General features: G+C 36.2%; 1 protein-coding gene across 6 annotated transcripts in view; it reads left to right on the top strand.

Moving 5' to 3' along the window:
• The window catches only part of LOC106162140 (uncharacterized), a 67,248-nt gene that overhangs the window by 11,580 nt on the left and 43,428 nt on the right, over positions 1–12,240 (top strand). For all 6 annotated transcript variants that reach the window (XM_013539285.2, XM_013539288.2, XM_013539286.2 and 3 more), the window contains 5 exons: positions 6,856–6,898; positions 7,894–8,119; positions 9,028–9,137; positions 9,511–9,635; positions 10,156–10,302. In XM_013539285.2, coding sequence (XP_013394739.2) covers positions 6,856–6,898; positions 7,894–8,119; positions 9,028–9,137; positions 9,511–9,635; positions 10,156–10,302 — 651 coding nt within the window. The remainder of the gene's footprint in view (positions 1–6,855; positions 6,899–7,893; positions 8,120–9,027; positions 9,138–9,510; positions 9,636–10,155; positions 10,303–12,240) is intronic.

A 12,240-nucleotide genomic window follows, 5' to 3' on the forward strand; every position in this document is an offset into this window, starting at 1 on the left:
TCTTATGTCAGGTCACCCATGACACTGAAGACGGCAAAGTGGAAGTCAGTTTCTTACGTACTGAAGGTTCTGGCAAAATAATCTTTGTGTACCCTGCCATGGAAGACAAAGCATGGATTCCCATAAAAGATGCCAAGGAAGTCCTTCCAATGCCTAGCATAGACACTCGTGGACTTTACTTGTTTCCATCACCTGTTAATGTGACTGGTTGAAAAAAAATCTCTAAAGTGCAGAAAAGATGTGTTCTAAGACTAATTGAAAAACAGGAATTATTATGTGAACTATCATGGACAGTGTTGATTGATGTTGAGAAATAGCAGTAATGGACAGTGGATTACTTGTACATGAAAATTATACTGTGCCTTATCACTGTGTCATGATAATTAATTAATATTATAAACATATTGCATCTGGTGATTTTTCTAATGTACAGAAATGCTATTTTGCAATAACCATCAAGTAAGATTCATTAGATACAAAAATGTGGCTTTTTAAACCTCTTTTCTAAGATTTTTCAACAGTGCCCAAAAGTGTCCCGTCAGAGACGTCCCGTCAGAGACAGTGACTTTTTACACTTAACAGCCCATGCTGCCAAGGAAAGTAAACAAAACTGGCCTGTTTGTGCATTAATTGCTTCCCAAGACTTGTGCCTTGCAATATGAATTACAAAAGTCTTGATTAAATGAAATTTCAAAGAGAATTTTGCATTGGAGTTTTAGTAAAAAAATACAGGGGTCAAAAATGTCCCGTCAGAGACAGACCTTTAAATGATTGTCATTCCCACATTTATTTCAATACAAATTAGCTGCTTGTTTCACATAATCCTTTATGGTCCAGCTAAATAAAAATATATTTAAAAGTAACCATGTGGATCATTTACCAACTGTAATTTTTAAAATTGTCTCTAAAATGTCCCGTCAGAGACATTTCAAATACCGTGTTTTGACCCTAAAATGTCTGAATTTTGTTTGGCCTGCTCTTTATCAACTTTTATTTGTTGAGTTTTAATTTTTTTTTTTTTCAAATTAGATTGCTCCTGATAAATGCCATGTGGTGGAATTTGAGTTAAGAAGTAGTAAATGTACCTGATATATGAGATTTATGTTTGAATGCAATTTGAAAAAGAAAATTATGAAAAGTGAATGCATAAAGAAATAACAGCACTAGCCAAATCTAGGCACCTGTAAAAACAAAACAAAAAAATCAACCAAAGTATTTTTATTTTACAAAAGCAATATGAAATATGACCAACCTAAGCTCAATGCTTTCAGAGAGTTTAGGCTTGGTATTATATAACTGTGTACACTCATGTTTTTATTAAACAGAATGAGGGCACAAAAATGAAGGTGAATTGCTTGAGGTTCAACATAGTGATCCTGATTTTATGAAAGAAGCCTTTCATGCTTAGCAAACAAGCACAGGTGCGACTTACTTTTCTATCATTCATACTTGTAAAGATCGTAATCATTATATACTTTACCATTGTTACAAGGTGAGAGAAGTTCATGAACATCGGACCTTTTGGAGCAGTCAGTTGAAAAAAGGGTAAACTTTAGTGAACCAGTTTCCAATATTTATATTTGATTAGTATTGATAAACTAATGTAGTAGTGAGCAATCTAATTGTTCCAAGGTGGTGGCTTTTCTTAAAGACAGTGTTAAGGGGACTTTTGATGACCAGTCAGGCATGTAGACCCGGTTGAACAGAAATCAATTCATTTTTCAGAAACTGCGATTATTCGCAACATTGTTACACATGGACCTTTTCACGCATTTGCTTGTGTATAGTTGTCTTCCGCATCACGATTGAGAAAGTAAATAGTACGGTGCAAACAATACCCCAGACACCGTCTTTATCATGTGACTAATTAAGCATGCAGCCAGCATTGCCTTTTGCGTTGCAACGCATAGTACCTGTTGACCCTGTGTTTTTACACGTACCACAAAAGCTAGCTTCGTGTGTGCCCTATGATCTGGAGGGAGGGAAAGCAGCAGCGGACCCAGCCCATCCTAGCCAATCACCTCTCTTTGGCATCAAATTTGATTATCGCCTTTACGGAAAACTATCTAGAGTGCTACATACATCTCAGGAATAATAAAGACATCTTTTTCAGTGAAAATTTTCGGCTAGAACACCTCATTAGTTTTGAGTTCATAGGCAGACTCATGGGGTTAGGTTAAAAGTATTGAAAGCTAGGAAACCGAGAGCCGTCAGTACCAATATCCACTTGCTGCCTATCATTCTACATGATATACACCTGATCAGTGCCAAACTATATCTTACACAGGTGGATTGGGGAGGGTGGGGTAACAGTGCTTAACTAACCTTAACTTTTATGACACATCTTGGTGTTTTTATATTTTCTGTGCTGGTTGCTTGTCAGTTGAGAACTGAGTAGATTAACCTAAGGAGCACAGCCCAAACCACCTACAAGTGGCTGATCTTTGTCCAAGTCACCAACCTGAATGCCTTAGACTGAATTGATTGTACAAGAGTATTACTTGTGCATTTGCATGGAAAATTGCAAAGATGAATATCCACAAAGGTTTTTGACACAATCGATATATCTTATCCCGAGGCATGGCGTATGTTTGTTTTTCATTTTTCAGTTGAGATGCCATGAATGACAAATTAAGAGTTATATCTCCATTTTGAACAAATCATCACACCTTGCCTTATTGATCAAATTAGCATTTTGTCACACAAGCAGAAGAATTTGAAAAATAAGATGTTTAATCTTCTGGTTTTGGATAACGATATCTGTATTTGTTTTTTAAAGGGATAAATGGTGAAAGAAAAGAAGGTCACATAACCGGATGTTTGCCATTAAATATGTAATTTTCTTTTACTATTGCCAGTTCAAAGGAAGTAATATCAAAAAGTAAAAGAGACATATAGATATATTTAAGTTTTTTCATGTTGTTGTTATTTTTATTTTTTGAGATAGCACCTTCATGAAAGTTACAGTAATTACTCAGTCTTTACATAGAGAAAATTGTTAATTTTTTAGATGCTGTATTTTTAAAGTCATAAATTCCTAAAATTAGAACATTCCCAATTACAAATTACAAATTGAAAAGCAGGCTACCCTTTAGTACTATTCTATGCAGTAAAAACACCACAAAAGCTATATACAAATGTGCTTTTTAATGATTCCAAAATTATGTGACTGAAAGATTGATCTTATTGTCCCCACTAAAAAGATTGAGTCATTAGTGTAATTTTTGAGAAAAAAATCCCATTTAGTAATTGTATAACATTATCTGTTAGTACATGTTAGGTGCTTTCCATCAAGTTACAATTTGTGCTTGATTCAATAATTTTTGGCATTTGCTGGATATGATCAGGACAATTCCCTTTTGTTTTTCAGCATTTCATGATGGGGGGTTATGTAGTGCATCGCATGTATACAGGGAATGGGTAATATTCTGTTTGCTGGGTAAAAAAAAAAATTATACACTTTTTTGTGTTTTACCAAAAACTTCTATGACACTAACTTTCTAGCAATATAAACAAAAATTCATTGATGTCTCACCCATAGTCCCAGTTAATGATTGATCAGTTGTGGTAGTAAATAAAGCACCTAAGGTAGAATAACTATTTTGTTTAATGTGACCAGTGCATTACAACTTCTGCTATATGATATTGTGACACGAACTGTGGAGAAGTACTCCAGGTGGATGGTAATAACTTTTGATATTGTCCCCAGAGGAGAGATCATAGCTGAATTGTATTTTATTAGAAATGTTTGCCATGTTTGAATGAATACCTGAGAAAGGTTTTTTCAATGAGGCACTGGGGATTTAGTGCAAATTGTCGTAAGTGAAATGTATCACCTAATGAAAGTGAACTGTAGAGGCCAGATAGTGGTGTATTCCCAGTGATAGTGCTACCCGTCGATCCTCTTGACATTGCTTTTATTGAATGTTATTTATTACAAGAGTATCGCCAGTTGAATATAATGTATCAGAGACTACATGCACTGTATGGCATATGTCAGACTAAAATTGCAATGAACTTGTTGAACTCTGCTTTTTTTTATATCTGCCATCATGTACAATTAAAGGAAAGGGATCAGTCTGTGTGATGCTTTTGGCTCTAACAACATAAGTTACTGATGTAATTGTATTAGAGTAGGTCAACTACTGTAGTCAGGGAACTTGTTTGGGTGCATTTCCACTGTGTTGGTTTTTTTCACACCTTGGGATTGATGCAAATGTTTGAATATGAACCTGTTGAACCATACAAGCTGTAAATCAACCGCAAAAGATGGCAGGCAGTGCTTGCTAAGTTATACCACGCTTTGATCATGCCGCGTGCTTTTCAAGACTCGCGATCATGCAATATCGTTTCGTGCATCATCTGACCCTGAGAAGAATATTATAGTGTCATCATCAGTGTGACATTTGTTCAGTTTGCTTTGATTAAAAAAAAAAAAAAAGAAAAAAAAAATGTCCGTGCACCACTTTTGATAAATATGCGTCAGGACCCTCTAAAAAAATTGTTTGCGCACATTCATAACATTGAAGAAAAGCAAATGATTTGGGTAGGGCCGATTAGTCAATACTCCTACACGTATGTTCTGGTTGGTTCATTGAGACTCCAGTTTGACAACCATTACTCCTGTCTTAGTCTGGGGTGCCTTTGGACCCTTACTGACCGCAACAGCCAAGTGGATCTATGGCCAGTGAACAATTGGGTCTGACTGTTTACCCTGTGGCTATCAGCAGTGTTATACCTTGGGAAATGGATCTGTTTTTTGTTTTCTTATTGGACTGGTCAGGGGCAATCAAGCATGAAAAGAAAATCACCTGTTGCACACCTGGGCTCTGACCCCTTGACCTTCACGCATTGTGGACAAGCCCTGGACAATAGGGCCACAGCACTCAGTGCCGTCTTCATTCCTGTGTTCTGGAGCAGGAAAAAATAGGTCTTGCAAAGTTGGTGTCTTTGGACAAGATGTGCTTTAGTTTATTTAATTGACTTTACATGTAAGAGAAAATTGGTGACTTCTCTCCTTGTAAGTCGAGAGGCTTTTCAAGTCATGTACTATGGAAAAAGCATTGATGTACACCAAAAATATTGAGTAAAAAAGGAAGAGCATGCTATTTCTAGGCAAAAAGGGTGTTGTTATGAGGAATTCTCAGCAAAGGGAATACAGTAGTAATATTGAATGGTCATTATGCTTGAGTGAATAAAATGAACATGCTACTTTCTCAGAGTTAAAAGATTGAAACCCAATACCTATTTGTTCTAGATAAATGAAAAGAATTTGCCATAAAACACGTACATTTTTACTCATTTATAGGATGCCATTGTTGTGCCTTGTGTCATAACTAGAATTCTATAGAAAGTATGGACCCAAGGGCAAATATTTTCTTCTGGCTTCTGTTAATTGCCATCATGAGAATTTCAAAAGTCCACTTGACCATAAAATAAACAAGACACTGCAGCCTTTGGCTATTCTGCCAAAACTTTTTATGGATCTTACTTAGTAAAATGCACAAAGGGGGCAAAAAATCTATAAGTGTCCACTATTCTGTGGTCACGTAGGAGCAATTAGTTAAGCTAATAACAGAAAAGCTTGACCTCAGCCTAACACCTATGTGAAGGGCACTGCATTATGGTCTGTATGTCTTGAAGTGTTGCTTTTCGACCTCTTTTGTCCACTTGTTTTTAAAGTGCGCTTCTCAAACTAACTTCACTGCCCTTTAAATTATAGGGCAAGAGTGTGTGTGTACCTATGGTGTTATATTTGATATATTACCCAAAATTGTACCACAAGCTGAAAACAAAATTATTATAAACACGTTCCATTTTTTTTAGTTTAGAAATGCATTTTTTCTTCAAACATAGTTGGTTTAAAACTCTAACGCTGAGTAAATTAGGATGATGGGCATTAATGATTTTTCTCTTCATTATTACCAAATGAAGGTTTACTTACTTAATTAGCATTGACTTAGTGAGAAGTAGGAAGAACACTAAGTAATTCTCAAGACAAAACCTCCCTCTTTTTGATTTTGATATGACCAGGTATAACCTTTTTCTGTTTGGCCTTTGTGGTGGCATTTTGGGCCCAGAACTAGTGAAAGTCATGTCCAGTACATAGGACAATGACAGTATTGATTTTTGCACTCATTTGAGACGGGGTGAAGGAGTACATGTATTGCAGCGTGACGAGCAATTAGAGAAAAAGAATTGAGCACTTTAACCACTTATCGGTTTCATGTCCAACCATGAAAGGCCACAGCCCATGTCATCATTACAAAATTAATGAAATAAAAGTAAATCTTTGGGCAACAGTTCACACATGAAATTGATGGATTTTGTGTCGAGACCAGTAACAATTAGTAGAGGTTGTGTTATGACTGTCTTTGACTGGACTGAAAGTAGTGTAAAAGTTCACACATTTGTATGAACTCTTCATTTTCCGGTCTCCCAATGTCTCTCATGATTATAGTTTTCTTTAGAAATTATTTAATAGATTGGTCAAGAAACTTAGATGACCTAGGTGCACGAATGATGCACGTTTCACCCTACCAAATATCAGAAAAATTTTTGGAAGTACCATAAGATTTTTCGTTAACTTTCATCCTGTTTAATAAAGAAGTGTTAAATTTTGATTTAAAATGTTTTCTGAACAAGGAAAATAATAGTTTTCTATTTTTAATAATTAAAACTATTAAAAGCCTATTTGTATTTGGTAAATGTTATTAATTTCTTTATACATTCTTGTTTGTTTCTTTACAAGACAATCATTTTAGAAAAACATTTGTCTTCCTAAATTTCATATTTTAGTTCCATTTTACATATGAGAATGATTTTACAAAAAATATCACTCTTTGTATCTTCCAGATTCAAACGCAATTTATGTATGGGGTAACGGTAGCAGTGGACAGTAAGTATAATCCAGTATCAGCAAACCTTCAGGACCTCTGCTGTCCTGGGTGTCAGATAGCCAAGTGGATTGTGAAATCTTACTTGACATTTGATTTATAAAGAATATTTCAATCAATGGAGGCAGGCTTGTTAAGACAAGTTTTCCCCGAGCAAACACAATATGCTTAATCTCCCACAACGTTAGGTCAGTTTTTGTGCAGTGTGATGAAAGGAACACAGTCTTTTTATAATTGGATTGCTGTTGGCTATTTAGTTGTACTAATGTAAGGCCATTAGGGCAGTAACATCATTTACCCTGGCATTAGAAAATGTCAGAGGAGGTTTAAACTGAAAAAACAAGCGGAGGGGCATGCTTAACATGCAATGCAATGTATATTGAAGAAGTGATTACATATTTTTGTACTTAATGGATGTTGTATATCATGCAGATTTGTGTGGTTTTACTCATAAGACTTACTTTTCTAATTTTTTATTATTAGTCCAGTATGTGTGGAATAAAAACAGGGTCTTTTTGTAATTAAAATGAAGAGCCTTTGACTCACTGAAAGCATAGGGGGTTGAAGGGCTTCTGTGGAATTTCCCAGTCTTCTATGACTGCATTTGTATGATTTGGATGGGTTAGCACATTTTTCAAATGTATGGAACACAAGAGTTAATGGACCAAATGATTTTGAAGAAAAAGAGAATAATTTATTGTAGATTTATATTTAGTATTTAATATTAAATGAGAATCATGCATTTAATTGTGATCTTATGTCTCTCATAACATCATTTCTTCCTGTATGGGAATGTTTTCTACCCAAATTTCTTAATATGAAAACCAAATGCATTTAACAATGTAGTGTGCAACATGCAAGATCCAGCCCATTTCTTACAAAATTAATTTCTCTGTAGTAAAATTCAAGTGGCTTTATTTCTATTTAGCATTTTAATTCGCCTCAATCATTATTTACCCCAGTGCCCACCATCATAATGGTTTACCTTTCTATCCAGGTTAGGCACAGGGAACAAGGAGTCTCAGCCCACCCCCACCAAGATAACCCTCCATATCACCCCTCCTGCCCCAGCCACCAGGTCTACCTCTGTGGTCCAGGGGGTGGCCTGTGGGGCCAGGCACACCTTTATCTGGCTGGAGAATGGACAGGTGTTCAGCTTTGGCAACAACTTCTTTGCTCAGCTTGGGTATGATGTCAGAGTCAAAGGTTACAAGGATAACCAGGTGGGTGTTTTTTAAAGATATTTTTAATGGTGCATATAGAGAAATACAGCCTTTTATGGCCATATTACAATGTAACATGTTCCAGATTTATATGTGGTAATAAGCAGCTCCCAAAAAGAAAAAGAACAAAAGGAAGAATATGCTCAAAAATATGTAAGTGGTATGCATTATATATTCCACACTTCTTGTCTGATAAAAAAGAAAAAAAACACTAAAGCATACAGAAATAATGAAATAATTCAAATAAGAATTGAGCAGATTGTTTTACCTAATGGGAGAATCAATAGATAGCCTTGAGGCCTGGCTTTGCATGTCAGGTGCCAGTGAACTGCACTGTTTACTTGTTTCCTGGGTGCTGTATACAAATGTCTATGGTAATAAGAGGATGATGAAAGTTAAAATTGTTCTAGGAAATAGAAACTTGAAACTCAATTATAAAATATGATTGAGGCAGGAATTTGCCCATTATGTCAGTGAGTTCATAAAGTGCATGTGTTTCTATTACGGGATCAGTCACATAGTATTTCTTACATTGAGCCCTGTTTAGTTCCACATTGTGTGTTTTCCTGCATTTCAGCTGTAGTTACAGATGTCATTGTGTAGAAAGCTATAAAAACACTTTCTGTTTTGAGATCTTACCACTTTTCACATGATATACATTAATATGTCAGCTTTTGGAAAAAATAAAGGCTGGAGTATTCAAGGTGTTTGACTGCCCATGTTATAAGCACATTACTGTCAATATCCAGTGATGTGTATATATTTTCCCCTTTTTGTCATCTGAAGAAAGTACCATATAAAGCATATATTCCCAGAACTGTGTTCTTTTTTATTTACCAACATGTTGTATTTTGGGAGAACAACATATTGTGTTTTATATTCAACTGAAGTCAAATTTTATCTTGCAGGTCCGTCCTCATTTTATTCGTGCCCTGAGTTACCGTGTTGTCACCCAGGTGGCGTGTGGGGAGAAGCACACCTTGTTCTTGTTTGAGACTGGGGCAGTGGCAGCTGTAGGGTAAGGTATTCTAAACTAGAAGTTAGAAATCATACTGGGAAAACGTGTTAGATAACCAGAAAAGATATTGATTAAGTTATGACTTTTCTTTCTTTCAAATTTTGATTTAAATTTGTATTAACTTAGTATGTAATTTTTTTAATTTTAAATTCTTTACTTAGTTTAGTGTCTTACTTTGCTCAACACATTTCAGTTATTGTTCTTTTGCTTGGATTTTTGGGTGTCATCCTGTACGTTAAAACAAGTTAACTTTTAAAATCAAAACACACTTCCTGAAGCAGCAAGAATAGGAGGCACCACACAACAAGACCTGAATTGAATTATGTGATCTGACGGTCAATTTTAAACAAGAACAATGCTTTGATTTTTGAAGGGCAAACCTGTCTGGACAGATTGGAAATAACAGTCGGATGGAGGCAATTGTTCCCATAGTGAATGAAGACATCGACAATGCTGTCCAAATTGCTGTTGGCTCCAACCACAGTCTGGTGCTGGATGGTAGGTGAAACTAATGACAGCAGCCTGCGGTATCTTTAAATGTGATAATCTTTTTTCTCATATAGATGATGGATGGATACATATGTATCTGTATATAGATTGATATCTATCTATCTATCTATCTGCATATCTGTCTGTCTGTTTGTCCTTCTGCCTGTCCAACTGTCTGTCTGTCAAGCTAGGGTTATGACCTGACTGTATATAGATATATGCTCTGCTTCATAATATGGTGGTAGTGTGCTCTCTGACAGTTTAGGTGTAGCAGGGGTATTTTATTTAAAGGATATAAGTCGACCTTTTGTTTCTCTTTGAATCCAAAGGGATAATGTTACCTTCTTCTCCCCAAAGAATTTCATATTTTTTTTTATTCAAAGTTCAAATATCCCTTTCATGTTATGATTAGAATTTATATCAAGATTACTTTACAACACTTGCATTGAAACAGTATGTTTAAAACATACGAATGGATTTTTTAAGCAACCATGATATATAACATATTTTTTTGCTGTTACCATTTTAGCAAATGGAGCAGTCTTTGTGTGGGGTGCAGGCAAACCTTGTGGTAAAAAGAAGGGTGACATTTTAGTCCCCACTCAGATCCAGTTTCCCAACTGCAGGACCATAGTTCAGGTGTCTGGAGGAAGCATGCATAGTTTAGCCCTCACAGGTGAGTGGTCTGTCTCTACAATTTCAGGCAATATTACTTTCTGTTTTTTTATATTGCCAAGCTAGGCTTATAGCCATGTATTTTCTTATTTGTGGTAATCATACTTGGTCACAGTCTTCAAAGGTGTGATGCCTCTGGACTTATATCATGCTAGGTAATATTTTTCTCCCATCTTTGTTTTAACAACTGACTCTTATCTTTCATCTAAGGCTTGTCCACAAGCTCTTGAGCTCACATTTTATACTTTTGAGATGAAAAGCTCAGAGATGTTAAGCCTTTAGGATGATATATGAGTCTGTCCACTTGGTACACTATTCTCTCAATAGATGGCACTCCTGCTGTATGGTGTACTGACTAGACCACGGCAGTCTCCGTGATATATGTACATGCCATACTTTACTTAATATTGCGTGACAGCAAAGGGTGGGCTTTGTTGGAGAGGTCTAATTATCTTGTCTTGGCTGGATGTGGCTATTGTTCATTCTGCTGGAGTAGGATGACACAGATTTACAATATACCAAGGTGTATTTTATTACAATGCCAAGGGCTTCAAATGAGCCAGTATGTTATGAATAATATTTTGTTGGTGATCATGGAAGGAGGAGGAGGGGGGTTGTTGTGACAGACGTCTATCGCCAAATCAGTCTGACAGATTATTAGGGCTGAAAAAAAACTGGTTTTATGAGTTTGTGCTTGGTTGCTGGGTAAGACGGATTGAATGAGGTGGTTGTCTGTGCACAACTTAAAGATGAGAGGTGGAATGCACTCACCTCACCTTTGAGGAAATGGTCGCCTGATGTGATATGCTTAGAAGCACCTGTGTCCAGTTAACTTACAGCAGTGATGCTCCTGCTTGTCTTGCTTGTTTTCACAACCACCCTGATGACCATTTAATGATCCTGTAATGTCAAGGTTGGGGAAGGGTGGCATGCCTCATTCTAATTAATGGGACCTGTTGCAATTCTGCAGTAGTTCATCAATCAAGGGACTACTGCATGCTACTGAACTTTAATAAACTGCTAAACGTGTGGATCTCTCTCTCTCTCTCTCTCTCTCTCTCTCTCTCTCTCTCTCTCTCTCTCTCTCTCTCTCTCTCTCTCTCTCTCTCTCTCTCTCTCTCATTTGGTATCATGAACAGCACATCAATCACTCACCAGATTGATAAGTTGATGACTCTTCCACCTTTTCAAGCAAAGGTTATGTATTGGATAATAAACCTGTTGACTTTTCAACTCACTTGAACCTACTTTTTATTGGGTTATGTTTTATATTATAAGCTCTGTGACTTTTCAATTTATTGCCTGCAAAACTTGTCTGGTTGTTAATAAATCCTGTTGCAGTCTAACTTGTTTTATAAAAGGGTTATGTGAAGCAAAAGGTTAAGTTGGGAAACTGCTGAATTTAATCACTTTTGAACTCGCTGAAAAAAAATGTAAAGCCTTTTCACCTCAGTCAGACAGGTTATATTGTGAAGTGCGTCCTCGACTCCTGTATGAGTATTCATTTATTACAGCATTGCATGACATCCATATACATCAAAATTAGATTAATATGTCCTGCATACTAAGCATCATGACCAGTTTCCTGCAGGGCAATTTTTTTATGGAAGTTCATGGGACTGGTTCTTTTGGATGCACTCAGTTCACCCCTTCTAAAAAAAGTATTAATATGAAGCGATAACATCTGTATTTTCAGTAATGTCGTCCATAGAGAGATGAGTTAAAGAGTTTGGGGAGAACACAGGTGAAGTGAGTGAGAAGAAGGAGGGGGTTGAAGAGAAAGTGGAAATTGGGGGGGGGGGGGGGCGCAAATGGAAATATATCAGAAACATCCAAATAACTTCAGATAACCTCAGATAAAATGTTGAAAAAGCTTATAATTATCATAGATCATTTACTAAAAGTTGTCATTTTAATCCTAAAACAGTGTGCAAAAATT

This window comes from Lingula anatina, chromosome 1, assembly GCF_051362555.1.
Source record: "Lingula anatina isolate TDL-2025a chromosome 1, LinAna3.0, whole genome shotgun sequence".
NCBI classification, from domain to species: Eukaryota; Metazoa; Brachiopoda; class Lingulata; order Lingulida; family Lingulidae; genus Lingula; species Lingula anatina.